The sequence below is a fragment of the Pipistrellus kuhlii genome, unplaced genomic scaffold (genome assembly GCF_014108245.1).
Source record: "Pipistrellus kuhlii isolate mPipKuh1 unplaced genomic scaffold, mPipKuh1.p scaffold_m20_p_9, whole genome shotgun sequence".
Taxonomy (NCBI): domain Eukaryota; kingdom Metazoa; phylum Chordata; class Mammalia; order Chiroptera; family Vespertilionidae; genus Pipistrellus; species Pipistrellus kuhlii.
The window spans coordinates 12384347-12405718 of NW_023425595.1; the positions used below are offsets into that span (position 1 = coordinate 12384347).

General features: G+C 40.6%; 1 protein-coding gene across 1 annotated transcript; it reads left to right on the top strand.

The window, feature by feature from the left end:
- The first annotated feature begins 13270 nt into the window (after window positions 1–13270).
- Window positions 13271–14313, top strand: LOC118713425 (olfactory receptor 5A1). The gene has a single exon (XM_036427929.1). It carries the CDS (start codon window positions 13281–13283, stop codon window positions 14241–14243), a length of 963 nt encoding a protein of 320 aa, XP_036283822.1. The 5' UTR covers window positions 13271–13280; the 3' UTR covers window positions 14244–14313.
- Window positions 14314–21372: the final 7059 nt, after the last annotated feature.

Sequence of the window (21372 nt, forward strand, 5' to 3'; positions counted from 1 at the left end):
TCTGGTAATTTTCTTTCTTTATGTGAGTGTATTGAAACTGTGCCTTTAATCAAAACAACCTAGGGGTTCTTACCTTTCTAAAGTGAGAGCTTGGATACTGAATGAGATACCTGTCAACCCCATGAGGATGAATTGTGCCTCTTCATTCAGTAGATCATAATCTGCATATTCTTAATATAATACACCACCTATCTGCCCCCAACACAGTATTCCCACACAAGGAAGCTAATTCACAGCCCCACCTATTGCTGAGTGTGTCCCCTGGCTCATCCAACCAGGAAGCCTGGCCAGAGCACCCACATAGCTCAGCAGCACTTGAGCCAAAGGCCCACCAGTGACTTTGGCATTCTACAGAGCTGACCGTTGGTCCTGTCTGTCCAGGGAGCTTGGTGCACAGTTTTGCCTGGTTTGGGACCCCAACAATGAGCCCTGCCAGCCTTGAAGGCTGTTTTCCCACCTTGCATAGGCAGGGAAGCTAACATATAGCCCTGTATACTGCAAAATGCTGCCCCAAACCCTGCTCAAGCAAGAAACCTGGCTGAAGTCATGGTTATCATGGAATTTTTGTCCCTGCTAATTTCATGCCTACTTTGCCATGTCCCCTTTGGAAGCATTAAAATGTTTTGCAATACATTTTATGTGTACCTGAGGGGAAGGGATATTTCAGCCTTTAGATGGTGGCCACTGCAAAGCTGGCATCAACAGATGTCCAAGAGATCAACTTGCCTCAGAAAACTCCACTGTACACAAAGAACTATGTGAAACTAGGGAAGCTGGTGTTAATCTCAGAGCATTTTTTTTTTTTTTTTGCCACATTGCTTTTCTCAACCAGTTCAGATTCTATCATTTCTAATTAAACCTTGTTTTCAGTTGCCTGTTATTTATCAAGGACTCCTCAGTGTTCTTCTTTTGTTTTGGGTGAAGTTTATCATGGCTCTCTTCTGTCAGCTTGTACTCATACCATTCTTTTTTCTTTTTTTAAAAAAGAAATATATTTTTATTGATTTCAGAGAGGAAGGGAGAGGGAGAGAGAGATAAAAACATCAATGATGAGAGAGAATCATTGATCGGCTGCCTCCTGCACACCCCCTACTGGGGATCGAGCCTGAACCCTTGACCCTAATTAAACCCAGGATCCTTCAGTCCATAGGCTGACGCTCTATCCACCAAGTCAAACCAGCTAGTACCCTCACCCCGCTAGTATCTGTGTTCATTAGTTGTGCTTATATGCATGCCTTCATGTCCTTTGGTTGATCTCTCTCCCTCCCCTCCACCCTCCTCTGCCTTCCCTCTGAGGTTTGCGGTCTGATCAATGTTTCTCTGTCTCTGGATCTGTTTTTGTTCATCAGTTTATGTTGTTCACTATATTCCACAAATGAGATCACGTGATATTTATCTTTCTCTGACTGACTTATTTAGCTTAGTATAATGTTCTCCAGGTCCATCCATGCTGTTGCAAATGGTAGAAGTTCCTTCCTTTTTATAGCAGCATAGTATTCCATTGCGTAGGTGTACCACAGTTTTTTAACCCACTCATCTGCTGATGGGCACTTATGTTGTTTGTTTACTTTTAGATGGGACTACTTAGTTTGAAGGATTAAAAGAGTGGGAGATGGAGGATGAGAGGAGAAAATAATTGTATGAAAAATGTAGAGAGACAAGGAGGAAAACAGGAAGAATAGAGCAAAGTATGTATGAAACTCTGAAAAAGTAAATACTATATTCAATCTCCCCAAACACACGTTAAGAAGAAACTTTTCCACCTCTCTGTACCCCATGTTGATATCTTCTTTTTCCAAATATACAAGAAGAGAAGCAATTTTTGTTTTGTAACCTGCCACTAAAGGACATTAAGCCTTTGGTCCTCTTAGTCTGTCTTTTCTTTCTCTAGACACTACATGGAAAGGACATGTTGACTTTGAAATCCATCTGATATCATGGCTCTATTTCAGAAGACCTTTGTTTTGAGACAAGAGATGAAACCTCTGTTCTTCCATAAGCTCTCCCTGGGTCCCAATTGCCTGTTTATTTCGAGAGTGTGGTTGTACCAAAATGTGTGTTTTGTCTGTCTTCCAACTACAGTAGATGGTGCCCATCATCTAGTCTACCAACACTAAAGAGAGATGCTGCCACACCCAGTTTATAACTGTTCCAAGCCATGTTTGTAAGAGCCTGCGATGGCAATGTTTTTACTTGTGGGAAAGATAGAGCTCTCTCATCTCTGCCAGACCCATTACCTGTATTGCACACAGGCTAGCATTAGAAGGGGAGAGGGAAGCATGGGAAGAGTGAGTATGAAATAAAAGCACAAAGGTCACAAACAGATATACAAACTGGTTTATTTTCCCCAGCTGTTTAGATGTTCAAGGAAGGTAGTAGTAAATCAAGTTGATAGGAGAATGGGGGGATACATGGTATATCTCTTTATATGCAAAACGGTCAGGCTCTTCCTGCTCAACTGTAGTTCAGAAAAATTTAAATCAGGTACCTAGACATAGGAACTCGAAACACAGGTGTTTCCTCATTTGTGTGAATGATAACAGAATAGGATAGTTCGAGGTTTGTCTTGGAGTAAGACTAGAAACATGAGATTATAATCTTCAGAAAAAAGTTTTAAATCTCATCAGAGCCCACTTAATGTACCAGTCACTAATTCATGAGTATGTAAATGAGTGAGTGTTTGTTTGTGTGTGTGTGTGTGTGTGTGTGTGTGTGTGTGTTGTGTGTAATCATATGTACCTATCCCAAAATTAGGGGAATGTGGGTGGTACTGACACTGTCGTAATTAGCTAATTATTAATAATAGGAAAAGAGCAAAGGAACGGCCAGATATTATAGGCATGTCATTTGGGCAGCTCCATCAGAAAGCTGCAACTTTACACTTCTCAGGGACCCACCAGCCTATTCCCTGCAAAACACTGGGAGAAGGGAACTGAACAAGGTAAGATCGATGTGTGCCCAGTAAAGCCAAGGAGACACAGGGAAGGCACTTGTCTATCAATCACAATTGGGGTCAGAGATGGTTGACCAGATGGTCAGCACCATTGCAAGTGCAAGAAAATTTGGGGATATATAACCTCCTAAACAAAGAAGTTCTCTCTCTTTTTGCTCTTGGCACACTGAGCTTGTGACTCTTGTGACTCTTGGCTTCCTTGCATTCACCCATGTGGTCCACAATGGACTGAGGGACTACAGCTAGCCTGATGCTGTGTTGGACCCTGCTTCAATACGGAATGGAAACTCTGGGTACTGGCTCTGGTTTTACCTCTGCCAAAACCCCAGCTACATTTCTTCTATGACTGGGCAAAGGCAAATGGGAATTTGGAAACCCAGGGTTGTGATTCCACAGACATAAAAATCACTCGTTCTTCCGTGCGAGTCTCAGAAAATTCCTTTTCTCAGGATATTGCAAGAAACCCACCCGATGAGCAACCAATAGAGATGGAGCCCGCTTCCCTCTGCTAACAGTACATATGGACAAGAACAAAATTTTTATGCACTCTAAAAATTAAACTACAAAATCAGAGCATAATAGAAAAATGAAATGTGTAACAGGCACTTTGGAGACAAACTATTTTTAAACCGAAAGAAGGAAAATCTGTCAATTCATCAATCTGCAAATAATACAGTGATCAGAGAGGAAAATCTTCACTTAAAAGACAATGAATGCCTGGGGAGAAAAAAAATGGTAGTGCCTGGCCTAGGCCCTCAAGTTGTATGAACCATGTGGCTGGCCACATCAGGCTCTGACACATATTATCTACTTTGCTTTGATTCCTTTCTCTCCAAATAGACTTTCAATTGTAATTTCTTTTCCATGTGGTTTCCTTAACAAGTCAGAGACTTGTGCCACGGGCATAAGTACAAGCTTGGCAGCTTTGTTCTTCACTGAAAACTAAAAATGGCATCCTGGCTTATGAAACTATTATTCTAAGCTTGGTAAACTTCAGCCATCTGGAAAAGGTTTTCAGAGGCTGCAAAGATGAGAACCACACCCTGGGTTGTGGTAATTTGACTAAAGTGAATTCATCTCTAGCTAGCTAGCCCCATCTGGAGACAGCTGTACCCTGTCCTGCTTCAAATAACTATAAAATACCCTATTCTTCTAGTGCCAAAAATATTCTGTTTAAATGCATATCTGTTTCTATACCTCATAATAAATGCACTTATTTGGGCGGTTTTATGTAAACACCAGATCATGTTTGCCTCATAACCAATTCCCATATTGTGTATTAGATTTAATTATTATTAATGAGTGTTACTTTCTCCTTGATAGTTGGGCACATTGCAAAAATATATTATATCTTCTTTTATTCCATTTATTTATTTTCATTAAATGTATTGGGGTGACATTAGTTATATAAGTTCCAAGTATAGATTGCTATAATACATGATCTGTATATTACATTGTGTGCCAAGCCTAAGGAATGCTTCCTATATGCAGAGGAAGTACAATAGCACAGGTGAGAGGTACAGGCATGTTTTTTACTAAGACTATTATGTCTCAATTTGAATAGACATTCCAAAACTCCTTAAATTGTCTCTTGCTAGTACATTTATCTGGATTTCTCTTTCTTTATATAAAATCTATAATGATAAAAATATAATATACTAACTAGACCAAATGACCTTCCAAATAAAGCCACAGTGGCAGGGACCAAGGCAGGGACCACAGCAAGGGCTGAGCCCCTTGCACGAATTCCAGCTAATAAGCTCTAGCTGGTTTGACTTAGTGGATAGAGCATCAGCCTGCGGAATGAAGGGTCCCAGGTTTGATTCTGATCAAGGGCACATGCTTGAATTTCAGCTTGATCCCCAGTGGGGGGTCTGCAAGAGGCAGCCAATCAATGACTCACTCTCAACGTTGATGTTTCTATCTCTCCCTCTTCCTTCTTCTCTGAAATCAATAAGAATATTTTTTAAATTGACTAATAATATTGACTAAAAATATGAGCTAACATATATTAAGCACTACTATATACCAGACAATAAGCTTTATAAGCCCTTTTCATGTATATTCTCACTTAATAGTTTGAATTCTATTAGCAGATTATTAGCCTCATTTTACAGGTGAGGAAAATGGAACTTGTAAGTAACATGCATAAGGCCACATGCCTGCAAAATAACAGCAATGAGATTAATAATCGTAGGTCTGATGACTTAAGAACACAACGAATTCTTAACCAGTCTTCATTTTAATCTGCACACCCACTTTCCATTGGATCAAAGCCATTACAAAGATCACATTTTCTACCAAACTAAGGAAATGTCTCCTTTTCCTTGGCTCAGATGGTGATATGTCATTATGCAAAAATTAATAATAATAATCACCTCTTGAGCATTTGCTATACACCAGGCACTATTCTAAATGTTGACATATATTGACTCATTTATTCACAATAAGCCTATAATATAATCATTTTTATTATTCCTATTTTACCGATAAAGTAAGGCTCTCAGAGCCCAAATAACTTGCCCAAGAACATATAGGCAGAGAAGTATTCACTAAACTAGAAGTCACAGAACCTGAGTTCCATTTCCAATTCTACTGTGGGAGATTAGTCTCTTAATCTTTCTCAGCCTCAGATTTTCACTCTTATACAAAAGAACTCAAGTAGAAGACCTCTAAGAACTCAAACAGCTAAGATAAATGTATTAACTTTTCAAAGGAGGACAGAAGGAAGGCCAAGAGACTCATGAAAACATGCTTAACGTCATTAATTATCTGAGAGAGATGCAAATCAAAACGGCCCGTGGGGTGGTGCTGCCACCTGGTGGAAGTATGCCTAAATTGTAGGGTTAGTTGTAAGAGGCGACCTTTACGAACTAAAATTCCCATGAAAATCCAGCATTGTCATAATAATTCATCATCCTCAAATACATTATATTTTCACAATACTCTAAGCACTGTACAATGTTCTCTTGAAGTATCTGAACTCAATACTATCATGAAATTCAATTCTGGGAGAGAAACTAGACCAAGATAATAGGCAACTTACTGAGCATTTTAAAACTGGTAAATTTAGATAAGAGTAATGTAGTTGAGAACAGGTAAGTCACAGGTAAAATTCATGGTACCATTTTTTAAACAAATCTACAACTTTTTCAAAATAAAAAGGTTATCTTAGAAAATCATGACATATAACTAAAAATAAAACACACCACCATTGTATAATGATTAAACAGCTTGTGCTCTATCCATACAATGGAATACTACTCAGAAATAAAAATGAATGGACTGCTTATGCACACAATAATATGAGTGCATCACAAATGCATGATAAGTATGAAAAGCCAGATTCAGACAGTATAAACCCTGCTGCCCCATACATTAGTTTTGTCCACTTAATCTCTGAAGATTTAGCACTGCCACTTGCCTTCACAATGAAATCAAGATAACATCTCAATGACAGCATCTTTCCCAGTCATCCTATCATGCCACTTTTCAAAGATGCCAGTTCTCTTCTCTCAGTTGTTCCTTGGTGCCTTGGTGCCTTGGTGCCTTGGTGCCTTGATGAAGGCTCTTCTCTCTGAGCCCTCTAGGTATGCAGATCAGACATGATAAACCTATACTAGCATTCCATTCCCCTAAGACTTTGTATTCTTTCCTATGAATTGAGCCAGGGAAGATCTACCATCTCAACCCATTGAATGCAGGCTACCTACTGTTTAATCTTATAAACAAAGTGCTATAGTCACTCCCTAATGATCAATTTGAGACAATAAATCCAAAATCCAGATTATATAAATAAATTTTACCCAATCTAATGCTAGCATATCTCAATCTTGCTAGTATTTTTAGAGCCCATTATAAATATATTAGGGGCCCAGTGCACGAATTTGTGCACCTTGAAAGGAACTGTAGGCTATGAGGCTGTGGCGGGCATAGGGGTGGGTCTTAGCCCATCTTCCTTACCCCCACCCAGCCCCTCCTGCCACAGCCTCTGGACTCTGCTGCTGCTCCCACATGCTGACAGTGCTGGCCCTTCTCGCATCCACTGATGGCACAGAGCAATTGGGGTCAGTGCCAGCAGTGGGTGTGAGCAGAGCTGGTGCCAGCAGCAGGTCCAAGTGCCGGGTAGGACGCAGCACACAGGAACAGAGAATTTCCAGTAACCACCAGAGGCTCACCCCAACGACAGTGAGCAGCACCTTGCCTTGGCCTATTATCTCCCTCCCCCTACCCCACCTCAACCGCTCCACCATCCCATTGTGGCTGACGCCTGCCATGTCCTATGCTTGCTCCCTGGTTGTCAGCACATGTCATAACAACTGGTTGTTCAATTATTCCTCTGTTCAGTGTGTTTGCATATTAGCCTTTTATTATATAGGATTCCCCCAGAAATAAATAAGTAAATAAATAAATTCCGCCAGTATTTTCTCAAATTAATTCAATAATATCTGTCAAGCTCTGCATGAATAATTTCTCTTCTCAAATGTCATTCTTTGTACCTGTGCCCCTGGAGCCTCCTGATAGTTGAGTCTAATTATGGTCTGGGAGCAATGAAGGATGGTTTGGTGGGTCTGAAGGTGAACAGGCATCCCCTTGAAAGACAATTGCTTCACATGAGTTTAAGAAGTAGTCACTGAGCAAGAAAAAGCTAGTCTCTTCAAACAGGTTAAGAAGCATCATTTTCAAGACTAGGAGTACTCAGGGTCATTTGGGAATTCAAGATTATCAGCTTCACTTGAATCCACTCAAATTTTCTCATTTGAGTTCTCATTAAAGTTTGATATCCTCATTTAAGAAACAGGTGAATCAAACCTTTTAGTTTTTTTTAACCTCCATCTCCAAACTCATGAATTAGTGGCTTCCTTTCTGTTGAGTATCTGACCCCAAATTATTTTTTATTTGCATGTGGTCCTTCATAGACTAATAGTCCTACATCTGTGTTCTACATAATGCTATTCCAGAGTAATTTGTTGTTGTCATTTTTAATTTATGGGAAAATGTCTCATATCCAATGTAGGTTACCATGATAGTAGGTTACCATGGGAAGAGAATGGATGATTTATGAATTGAGGAGTATGAGTGACCATATCAACACATTTATATGCAATGGAGATACAAATAAATGCATATACCTTGCATTAACCTACAGAGTTTGGAGTCATATTGTCATGGGTTCAAACATTGGATCAATCTCTTACTAGCTATAAAATTGTGAGCAACTTATTTAGCTTCTCTGAATTTGTTTCCTCCTCTGTAGTGTGTGTGTAAAGAGGAAGGGGTTGTTGATGGATTTTCCTGAGTTATCACACATAAAGCTATTGTACTAGTAAAGTATGTAGCATGTAGTAGGAGCTTTAAAAGGTTAAGTTTGCACACGTTTAACATACTTCAGATCAAAGAGGCTCTATGAAGGAATGGAAAAGGGTATTTTTATGCAATCTTGCTTCCTTCTGCAGATTAGAAGTCACCTTGTCCTATCGCTGTTATACTGACTTTGTTCATCATGTATACCAGAAGAGAGCTTGATTAGTCAGCCATTAAGATAGAGTTTAATAAGCATTGTCCTTGGAGCATTTTTAAAAAGTGTGTGCTCCCCACACTACCCCAGAGATCAATTAACTAAAAATCTGTAAAGTCTGGATGATACAATTTCTTTTTCTTTCACAGGAGACCTTCAAGGGCAAAATAAAACATCTCCAAGGGGAGAGAGAAAAAAAACTTTGAAACACCTCCAAAATTACCCCAAATTCAGATATTATTAGCAGATACCAAAAGACCTTCTTAAAGATTATATCCCTCCTCTTTTCTCTGTATACCTTCTCCTTCCACTCTTCTGCTCTCAAACCATATTAGCATTTGGGATACTGAAAGCAGTTACTGAAGACGGATTAAAATCCTTCCAAAGCAGAACTCAGACAGGTATCAGCTCAAGAACAGACAAAACAAGGAGAGAAGGTGAGTGCAGTCATTCAGATTTTACTTTTTGTCTTCATGCTGTATTCATCTCACCTCATAGAACACCCTAGATCTATGAATCCACATTAATAACTAAGGAGTGCTTTGGATTTCAGTTTTTTACCACATACCTTCTCTGTTCTATCAGTGTTGCCCCAAATTCAGCCCAATCTTACCTTAATATGCTCCTTTGATGGGCTTCCTGAACCATGTTTGATCCTTTGCAATGAGGGTGATAATAAAGAGGGAATTAAATTTGTGAAGAAACTGCTATGCCTTTGAACACAACCCCAGTAATTAGCAAACAATCTCAAAAAGCAATTTGGAAGGGCTGTAATCAGGGCATGTTGCCCAAGTACAGCAGAGACCTCTAAACCTCTCTTTTTTCTAACTGATGGTTTGAATTTTAACATCCGAATCTTAGGTCTCGGATTAAAGTCTTAGTATCTTTTGAATTCTCACTTTCTGTGGAAAGGGACTCTTTCTGTTTCATCAATCATTTGTACATTTGGATGAAAGACAAAGCTGGAAGAACAAGAAAGACCTTGCGGGCATCGGCTCCTGCAAAGGTGAGTGGAGGAGGCATCATGAAATGAAGAGCAGAGCCCAGATCAGGAATGATGGGGACAGACAGCCCACACCAACTCCAGAGTATGGTTAAGGTTCTTTCTGTCATTGTTCCTTTTTTTCCATCACCAACTGTATCTATTAAGCTCAGACTAAGCAGATTTGGTAGAATCTTGTAGATATTTGATTTTTTATGAACTGACTCATAAACCAGCTCTACAGGCTCTCACCAATCCCTGAGTGTTCTCTGTGTAAAGTACTGTGCTAGGTACGTAATTTAACCTAATTTTTATTACTTTGTCATCTAATTTCGTCATCATTTATCCCCCATATATTCTTCTCCACCTCCTTGCAGTATCTTCACCATGACCTTGAAGGCTAGTTATTCACAAACATGCAACTCCAGCATCTATAAACCTAATGAAGTCACTGAGCCTCTCAAACTCTCCTTCTGAAGCTCTGTAAAATCAGTGTGCTTAAAACATTATAAGATCACAGGGAGTCCAGACTCAGACTAAGCTGAGCTTCTCTGAGTTTACAGCAAGTTGAAGGAGATTTCAAGCACATATTCATGAGCTTCAGTACAGTGACATAAAATGCTTCATTCAACCCTTAAAATACCTTCAATTTAATGTTCTAGAATAGGGGTGTCGAACTCAATCAGAGAAGGGACCAAAATCTAAAATCCAGCCTAAATCGAGGGCCGAATGGTTTACTGAACAGTCATAAACTGTCATTGTGATGGAAACGCAGCGGAGTGCAGTGATGACAGCGCGGTGCGGGCCACATTGCAAGGCCTGGCGGGATGGATTTGGCCCGTGGGCCTTGTGTTTGACACATGTGTTCTAGAATAAGATTCAGGGCATCTACCTGTGGGATAAACCACTGGATATGTTTTTCCTCTCATTTCAATTTATCCAGCTTCACTTTCTATTTCTAGAGACGCAAAATTTTATCCTGAAATATGAAAGTTCCCCCTCCTAATGACAACATTCAAAGCAGACTTTCACATCTGCTGACACATCAACCCCCCAGATCATTAAATTTTTCAGTCTCACCCATGAACACTTCTTACAAACTTATGTGGCACATCAATTTCTCTCCCCTCCCCAAAAAAGGCTGGGTTCTATTCAATAGTCATTGCTGAGAGCAATCACATTTCCAATTTATTAAGAAAGCATCCTATTCAAGACTAATGAGCCTTTTCTGTGTAGCTCAGCTGTTGAGCGTTGATCCAGGAACCAAAAGGCCACTAGTTTGATTCCTGGTCAGGGCACATATTAGGTATGGGCTTGATCCCCTGCACATGCAGGAAGCAGCTGATTTTATGTATCTCTCTCATCAATGTTTCTATCTCTCTATCCCTCTCCCTTCCTCTCTCTCTCTAAAAAACAAAACAAAAAACAAAAAAAACCACTAAAATAAAAAAGACCAATGAGCCTTTCACATATTATCTTAAGCAATCCTCAAATAACCCTGTAAGTTAGTGTTTCCCAAAGTGTGGTACGCATACTCCCAGGGGTACAGGAAGAGTTTGGTGGGGGTACGCGTTGCACTGGAGTTTGGTGGGGATAGGCACTGCACCGTGCTTAGCTGCGCCTAATTCTGCGTTCTCATGAGTACGAGGGGTACTCAGAGTTACGAAAATTATAGAAGGGGTACACATATGTCAAAAGTTTGGGAAACACTGCTGTAAGTAATCACTGTTATCCCCATTTTGCAAATGGAGAACCGGAGACTCAGAAAGGCTCAATGAGTTACCTACAGCTGGCCAGGATTAGAACCAGCTTTGTCCTGAAACCTACCAAAATTATAACTATCACCTTATCCCTCTGCTAACCTGGACAGGTGCCACAAATGACCCTGAAACACATCATGGACTTCAGGTCCCTACCTTGCTAAATGGACTACTCTACACAGAATGGGTGAGGGTTCCAGCAGAGGTGTTTTCATTCAGCTTCCAGTTTCTCCATGTGGCTCAACATCTGCTCTACATTGTGCTAAACTTTGCTGAAGGTCCCTTTCCTTCTTCAAGGGGAAAGAATCCTCTCTTGATTCTGCAAAGTCTACATAACCTTTAACAAACAGGTGTATAACCTCTAAACACGGGATAAAACTTAAAAGCCTACTGATAAGACTGGGATTAGTGCAAGTAATGTCTGAATCTCTGCACAAACTGTGGCATGGTGACAGCTTCACATCCTCTCACTGTCCAAATTTGACAGCAGGTATTATCTTCTGGTCTGTGGTGATCAAGCCTTAGTGTGGATGTGTGAGGAAGTGTGGGAATTCTTACAGACATGGATTAGTGGAATCAAGTCCCCAATCCTAAAAGATGATTCATACACTGAAAATTCTAAGAATTTTATTGAGGATTTAGTAATTTAGATTTTCAACAACAACAACAAAAAAAAAACACAACAGAGAATGCTTACTATGGGCCAAGCATATTCTAAAGGAGTTAACAGATACATATACACATCCTAATAACAAAGTAAGTGCTATCATTATCTCTAATATTATAGAGAGTCATAGAGATTTCAAATGACCTGTCCAAGATTACACATATATTAAGTGATAAAGCTGAGAATTAAATCCCAGCAGTCTAAATCTAGAGTACTCATTCTTTTTTTAATGGATTATTAGACTTATAAAAAAAATGCATACTTTTATTGATTTCAGAGAGGAAGGGAGAGGGAAAGAGAGAGAGAAACATCAATGATGAGAGAGATCGTTGTTTGGCTGCCTTCTGCACACCCCACACCTGGTAACCAGCCCAAAACCAGCATATGCATATGCCCCAGGAATCCAACCATGACCTCCTGGTTCATAGGTTGATGCTCAACCATTGAACCATGCCAGCCAGGCTAGAGCCTACATTCTTAACAATTAAGTAGCTAAGGGAACTTATAGTGAAGACAAATTTGAAACTGGAACGGTATTACTATATTCAGAGTTATTATTTGACAAGAGCATTTCTACGGACAACTGGCCTAATCATTTAGAATAAAAACATTTTAAATGTCTGACTGCTTCACAACTGTGTAGCTGAACCTGGTCCCTCTGCTTGTTTCTCTGTTCCAATACTGAAATTCAAAAAAAGATTGATGAGGTGTTTCAAGAGATGATGTGAAACAGCAGACACACAAAACTGTCCAAATAACAACCTTCACTGAAGACTTACAATGTGTTAGGCATTTTATACCTTTCCTTGCCTAATTCTTAACACAAATATGTGAAATAGGTACTGTCACCTACTTTACAGATAAGGAAATGGAAGCTTAGGCAGGAATTAATCACATCAGTCTGGATCCAAAGTTCAAGCACATATTGACCACCTGCACTATATTAAAAAGCAAATATGCCCTAGCCAATTTGACTCTGTGGATAGAGCATCAGCCTGCAGACTGAAGGGTCCTGGGTTCAATTTCAGTCAAGGGCATGTACCTTGGTTGCAAGCTTGATCCCTAGCCCTGGAAGGGGCTCATGTGGGAGGCAACCCATCAATGTATCTCTCCCTCATTTATGTTTCTCTCTGTGTGTCTCTCCCCCTCGCTTCCACTCTCTCTAAAAACCAATAGGAAAATATCCTCAGATAAGTAGTAACAAGAAAAAAGAAAAGAAAAGAAAAGAAAAAGAAAATAGTTAAAGCAATGATTGCACTACCCTCTGAGAGAAACAGAATCTTTGCATAAAGTTGTAACTCTCTAATACTCTGGCCTCCCGCTCATGCGTTTTTTGTTAAGATCACCTGAAGTTTGGATTATCCTTATTGTCTTAGGTCTGCATCTTGTCCTTGTGATTCATGGGAAACATGTTCACAACTGAGGCCTGGAACAGCTCATCCGTGACCACATTCATCCTCCTGGGATTTGCGGACCATCCGGAGCTCCTGGCCCTCCTCTTCGTCACCTTCCTGGGCATCTATCTTGTGACCCTGGCCTGGAACCTGGCCCTTATCCTACTGATCAGAAATGACATCCGTCTGCACACACCCATGTACTTCTTCCTCAGCAACTTGTCCCTCGTTGACATCTGCTACTCCTCTGCAGTGGCCCCCAAGATGCTCATTGGCTTTTTCCAAGAGCAGAAGACCATATCATTCTTGGGCTGTGCTGTTCAGTTTTTTTTCTTCACTGGCTTGGGTCTAACTGAGTGCTTCCTCCTGACTGCTATGGCATATGACCGATATGCAGCCATCTCCAGGCCCCTGCTCTACACTGCCATCATGTCCCAGGGCCTCTGTAAACGCATGGTGGTTGGGGCATACATCGGTGGCTTCCTGAGCTCCCTCATCCAGGCCAGCTCTATATTTCGGCTCCAGTTTTGTGGCCCCAATATCATCAACCATTTTTTCTGCGACCTCCCACCAGTCCTGGCACTTTCTTGCTCTGACACCTTCCTCAGTCAACTGGTGAATTTCCTTGTGGTGGTCACTGCTGGGGGGACATCATTCCTCATCCTCCTTCTCTCCTACAGTTACATAGTGGCTGCTGTCTTGAAGATTCGCTCAGCGGAAGGCCGAAGGAAAGCCTTCAATACGTGTGCCTCGCACCTGATGGTGGTGACTCTGATGTTTGGGACGGCCCTTTTCATGTACCTGCGACCCAGCTCCAGCTACTCGCTTGGCAGGGACAAGGTGGTGTCTGTGTTCTATTCACTGGTGATCCCCATGCTGAATCCTCTCATCTACAGTTTGAGGAACAAAGAAATCAAAGATGCCTTGTGGAAGGTGTTGGAAAAGAAGAAAGTGTTTTCCTGTTCATAATGATAGAAATCGTATTTCTCCAAAACTACTGGAGAGATAAATGAGCCATAGCATCTACCTCCACCTCTGGCTTAGGCAAGGGAGACATGTACATGTTTGAAAATGTATGTTCCTTCCCGCTGATTCCTCTCCTCATACTTCATGGTCATGTGTCTACTGACCCCACCATGGATAGTCAGAAGGGGAAAGAAATTATTTCACCAAGAAAAAAATAATCTTTCCAGGGTAGCCAAATCTCAAATTGGTATTACAACAACCACCTTTTGTTGGGTGCTTAATATGTATCAAGCACAAAAGTTGTTGGATTAAATACTTATTATAGTGCTACAGTGTTCACTATCTCTGTTACAAATGGGGAAACCAAGTCCCCACAGGGAACACTGACTTACCAGGGTCACATGGGAAGTAAGGAACCGGACCCCATGCAGACCCAGGTCTTCCTTTCCAGAGCCCTTGCTCTGCCCAAATGGGGCCTTCCACATTAATCAGCAAACAGCTCTGAAGCTGTGCATCTGCAAAACTCTAATTACTTGCATCTGGCAGAATCCAAAAAGATACACTACTATTATGCATAGTCTATGTGAATTACAAAACAAGATGCCTACTCCACTAAACACTTTCTCTGAGATGTCTGTGTTGGACTCCCATGAGGACTATTCAATAATTTGCTAAGCAAATGCTGAAGGGCATTAGCCTTTGCTGCCATTTCTAGCCCAGCTACATAGGGGCCTAGAAAATTGTAGTTCAATGGTATCATATCAACACTTCCCAATAAGAGTCCCCTACACTGCCTACTCAGTCAGTATCTCTTTGATTTCAACGTCATTCCTTTACCAGTAAAGCACCTGAAACCATTTCACAGCTCGGTCACCGTTTTGATCAGCACACTCTGAGTTCCTCTTGCTCTCTCCCACCTGAACCCACTGCTCCTATAATATCTTTGTTTATTTACCTGAATGGATTAGCCCCTGCAGCCTCACAGTCACTGTTCTTTGTCATCATCTCAGGGAGGTCTATCCCAGGCTGTCACCTCCATGTTTCTGCTCCTCCACGGCGGGCCCTTATAGTGAAGTTGTCCCACATCATTGCAGCTAGTGAATCCCTCTCTCATTTCTTCGTGGCTCTGTCCTCTGCCCACACATTCAATTTCCCGTTAGTATAGGTCTACTGGATACGCAGGAGTGAGCCTCCCCTGAGGCTCCTTCAGCCTCCTTTCTAACCACAGATAAAAGGATAAAGAGACCACTGTTTCACAACACAAGTCCAGTTTTCACATACAAAACAAACAAAAAAACTCTCTGAAGATTAGCTTTCTCCCTCTCATCACAAAATCTTCCACTTCTGAAATTTAGCTCTCTCCCCTTAGAAATTAGAAGCCAACTTAAATTGGTGAAAGTATAAAGTGATCTTATAAAATATTTATAAACCCAACTTTATCAGAAACACTTTCTAGAACATATTTAAATAAAGTTTTTAAGCAAAGATAAAAAGTTTTCCACTTATTTATTTTTACTCTCTCTAGTTTCAAACTATTTTAGGATGGCTTCCAAATATACAAACACTGCACAAAATAAAGCGAGTTGCAAATAAGTGAAGAGTTGTATGTTCTTTACATGATCATTAGAAAAATATAGGCAGATATATATGAATCCTTGGAATAGAAAAGACCTTTCTACACTTAATGCTAAAAACAAAATTATAAAGAAAAGAACAGGTCTGACTATAATAGTGTTAAACCTCTATGGCAAACAAAACATTAAAAAAATTAAAGGACAGATGTTTAACCAGGGAAAATATGCATGTGACATGTTAATGAAGTGAATTAAAATGTTTATATTTATGTTAAATTAAAAATTATACTAAATTAATTTTAATTTAGATTAATTTACTATTTATATATAAAATATTAATGGTATGTTTCATGACTTTACCATCCTCTCTTGATTTTTATACACATATGGTTCCTCCATAGAAAACATATTCTCCACTCCTGTCCTAAATAGTGCTACATACCTGCACATCTTATATAGTAAAGCCCTAATAAGCACATCGACTGACTGGCAGAACAATCAGTCGCTATGATGCGCAATGACCACCAGGGGTCAGAGACCAGGAGGCAGTGAGCACCAAAAGCCAGGCTCATGGCTGTCTGGCGAGGACAGCAGCAGTGGCGGTGTTGGATCATAAATCAGCAAATGAGATACAAGACGCCTTAATGGGCCAATTAATTAGGAGTCATTTGTTGCACTCGGCCCAGAGGAAGATGACTCTTCCAAATCTCTGAGCACCAGTATAAGTCTCCCGTATTTACACTTTTCGAGCCTCTTTGTTTGCAGATATTACAAAGGGCTCTGTGTGAGTTATTGTTACAGACAGTTATAACCTTGAATACATAATGAGTTTGTACTTGGCATAAGAATATGGGGATTGTTATCAGTATTAGTTTATTGTAGTCTATTACATTGGATGGCTAGCTTGCAAGGTCAGACAGTTAGGTTTATCTTTTTCTATTATTTGAACTAAAAAAAAAAAGTCATTTTGTAGAATAAGAGACTGTCTTAAAGTGACAGAGTTTACAGTCTAGGGACTATCTAACAATAGCAGAGAATTTCAAACAGCAGTTTCATATACAAGATGGAAGTTATTATGCTTCAGTGCAAGCCTCTCCTGCCTCCATGGCAGGTAGGCGGTAAGGAGTAAAGGATGCCGGACTGCGAAAGGGCACAGGTTGGGCTAAGGGACCCCACCACCACCATCACCACCAGTGTATGAATTTCATGTACCTGGCCTTTTTAGTTTTTAATGAAACAAAACCAAAATATTCTAGGAAAAGCTTGTATACTTTGTGCTCCCTCCCCTGAGGGAGAAGTTGCAAGGTGTAGTGTGAAGAGAGTGTGGGCTCATGAGGTGAGGACAGTGGTACAAAGTGAGTTATGCATGTTACTCCCTCACAAATCCTCTATCAATGGGTCATTTGGAGGATTTAATATGTTAATCTATGCAAAATGCCCAGCGTACACCAGGCAGACAATAGAAACTCAATAATTATGAGTCTCTCTCTTTGGATGGGTCATTTGGAGGTGAAGAGGGCAGGCAGACTTTAAGATGATCAAGTGTTTATCCTGTTCTGTGTATTATAGACCCTCATGGACCACACAGGAAAATGCTGAACTGAATCTACCCTGGGGAATCTCAAGGTCTGACCACTGTGGATTATCTGCCACAGGAAAATTTAAATGAGGAGGGTGTGTCCTTTACACCCCACAGAGTGATTAGTTTATAAAGCTGGGGAATTTGGATTTTGTAAATCCTTCCTTCACAGATGCTCAAGTGATTCCTCGACAGGGCTATAGAGAACCATCCCACCCCACCCCACCCCACCCCATCCCAAATGCACTGCTAATCACGGACTTTGAAAGCACCTTCTCTACTCTCCAAAGCAACAGATTCCAACAGGCACTAGAAACGAGTTTCTTAGAGGTTACACTGTCTCCAATCTCCTTTTATCTTCTCATCCTAAGTGTCTGCTCACAAACACACACTTGCAGTTTATTCCCTCAATCTCATTAGACAGCAACTTGAAGACTGAAAGGGGCTATATGTGCCTGAATAGACTGTATCCAAAGCAGAATAAGTTTTAAAAATACAGTAGAAGACATACTACAGAGATAGAGAAAGAGAGAGAGAAGACAGTTGGCCAGCTTTTTTCCTTATGTTTGTACCTTCCAGTCTTCTTTAAGAGCCTTGGGAAATCAGACTCTGCCAGGTGACAGATTAGTCTTTCTGCCTTTCTATAAATTTAACCCAAATTCTTCCCTTTCTCTTCTATTCCTCTGATGGGCATCCTAACCAATCTTAGAAGTTTTGCTCCCAGGAGGAGAAATTAGAACAAAAACAACAGCAAGTTCCTGAGGAGGTTGCTTGCTCTTAACTCCTATCCAAAGAAACAGGAAGTGCCATAAATGCTAGGCACACGGGAGGTCCATAACCTTCAAATTTTCCCTTATTTTTATGCCGATGCCTGGAATTCTACCATCTGGACTCATCTATTAGTTTAAGGCTGGTCCTCTTTGAAAATACCAAATGTTCCCTTTTAAAAGAGGTTATTTTTTAAGTTTCATAGTCGTTTGAACAGTAAGGATCTAGAAAGAAAGCCAGAAGGCTTAAGGGAGAAGGGGATGTTGAGGACAAGTTCCAGACCAGAAGAAGGTGCCCTCACAGAAAACTTCAGGTCCCTCACAGTCTGACTCAGGTCTGGCTACTAACATTGATACACATTTATGCATTTACAGAGAAAGTCACATTGACCGAGTGCCTGCCGTTCATGGAGTACTGTGCCAGATAATTTACAGTTGCTATTTGATGCCATTAACAAAGATATTTCTCAGATGATCAAGGTTCTAATTCCAGATCCAGAAGTTGCTGAGTCTGACAATTTATGGATGTCACTTATGCTCCTCCATCCTCATTCTCTAAATCTACCGAAGGGATACAAGTTATTTAAAATTGATTGACAGGAGAAACCAAGATGACGGTATAGATAAATACCTGAACTTGCTGCCTTGCACAACCACTTCAAAACTACAACTAAAAGAGAAAACGGATATCATCCAGAACCACGGGAAGGCTGGCTGAGTGGAAATTATACAACTAGAAGGAAAGAGAAAAGTACACTGAGACTCGGAGGCGGTGCTCAGGTGCGGAAAGGAAGTGCAGAAGTAAGAAAGCATGTGGAGAAAGGGGCTGGCAACTAAGTATGCCGTTGTCTTTTTCAATCGGGAGGGTGATACAAGCTCCCGACTGCTCTGAACTCCAGTTCCAGGCGAGACTCTGGGTACCCAGACTCATACAGGAGAAACTGGACTGTCTGGCATTGGGCCAGAATACGAGGGTGGTTTTCGCTCAGAGGTGCTTGCAGAGATCATTGTTCCTTCACAGTGCTGCAGGACACAGAGACCTGGGGACCTCTTTGGGGCAGGGCTGATGGTCAGCCATTGCTATTTGCTCCACCCTGGTGAATCCCTAAGACCCTGCCCCACTCAATTTACAACCCCACCAGAGCTGTGCCCAGAGGCTTTTGCATATGAATGGCCTGGCCCTTTGCAATCTAAAACCTAACATACTGCAGCTAGGTCAGAGAGCCCCAGAGTTTCCAAAAGAAGGCCCAAGGCTCCACAGTAACTTGCATTGCTTCACAGGTGGGCCTCATCTGGGCACCTCTAAACCCCAAACAAAAAGAAGGAATCCGTAGATCTCTCTGTAGCTCCTGCTGGGTGGCCTCAGGCAGTAGCTGACTTTGCTCCTCCTTGGAGATCCAAGAGCCAGTGTACCAGTAGTCAGAATGAGACCATCCAGATTACAATTCTTTAGGTCCATAAAAGATACACTCAGGGGGCAGACTCATGAGCACGAAAGCCCCATTGAAGCAAGTCTTATCTCATAAGGGTGTCTCCAGCACAGTTCTCCCAACATAGACACAGCTGATCCTCACAGCCAATTGGCCTGGAGGTCAATTCCTCCCAGTGATACCAATAACAATCAAGGATTAACTACAACAAGATTGTGCACACAGCCCACAAAGGGGTGCACCAAGAGTGTCCACCTCAGGTAATTAGGGAGGCTGAGCCACTGGGCCCTATAGGATACCTAGCACACAAAGCCACTCTATCAACACAGGGAAGCAGCCAAAATGTGGAGACAAAGAAACAGGTCACAAATGGGGGGGGGGGGGGGGGGAAATGGAGGAAAGCAAATGATTGGGTATAGACTTCAAAACCACATTTATAAGGTTACTCAAGAGTCTTCTAGAAACCTCCAAGAAATTTAGTGAGACCCTCAAGGATATAAAAAAGTACCAAGTAGAAATTAAGCATATACTAACTGAAATAAAGAATAATATACAGAGATCCAACAACAGACTAGAGAATCTTAAGAATCAACTCAAAGATTTGAAATAAAATAAAATAAAAAACACCCCACTGAAGAAGCAAAAAGAAAAAAATATGAAGATAGTGTAAGGAGCCTCTGGGACAACTTCAAGCTTACCAACATCCAAATTATAGGGGTGCCAGAAGAAAAGAGAGTGCAAGATATTGAAAACCTATTTGAAGAAATGATGACAGAAAACTTCCCCCACCTGGTGAAAGAAATAGACTTACAAGTCCAGGAAGCACACAGAACCCCAAACAAAAGGAATCCAAAGAGAACCACACCAAGACACATCATAATTAAAATGCCAAAGACAAAAGACAAAGAGAGAATATTAAAAGCAGCAAAAGAAAAACAGTTAGTTACCTACAAGGGTGTACCTGTACAACTCTCAGCTGATTTCTCAACAGAAACTATGCAGGCCAGAAGGGAGTGGCAATAAATATTCAAAGTGATGAATAGCAAGAACCTACAACCAAGATTACTCTACCCAGCAAAACTGTCATTTAGAATTGAAGGTCAAATAAAGAGCTTCACAGACAAGAAAAAGCTAAAGGAGTTCATCACGGCCAAACCAGTATTATATGAAATGCTGAAGGGTATTCTTTAAGAAGAGGAAGAAGAAGAAAAAGGTAAAGATAAAAATTATGAACAACAAAGTGACAACAAATACATATCTATCAACAAGTGAATCTAAAAATGAAGTGAATTAAAAATCTGAGGCACAGAATAAACTGGTGAATATAATAGAATCGGGGGGCAAAGAAAGGGGAGTAGACTGACAATTCTCAGGGGGAAAGGGGTATGGAGTCTGTGGGAAGAGACTGGAAAAAAATCACACACCTATGGATGAGGACAGTGGGAAGGAGGGTAAAGGCAGAGGGAGGTTAGAAACTGGGTGGAGGGGAGTTATGAGGGGAAAAAAGAGGTACAACTATAATAATTTGAACAATAAATATTTATTTAAAAATAAAATAAAATGGATTGACATTTAATTTTCATATCTATTTTGCAAAATAGGTGCAGAAATTAAATTACATACATATATCTAATTACTGTAATTTATGTCTCAAGGAGAAAATCCCCTCTTCTAAATTCAGGAAATCTCTATACTTTTCACAATAACTGTTGAGGGATTTCAATTATGTCAAAATCCCTGATGATAAATCATTCAGATATGTTTCTAAGTAACATTAAGAAT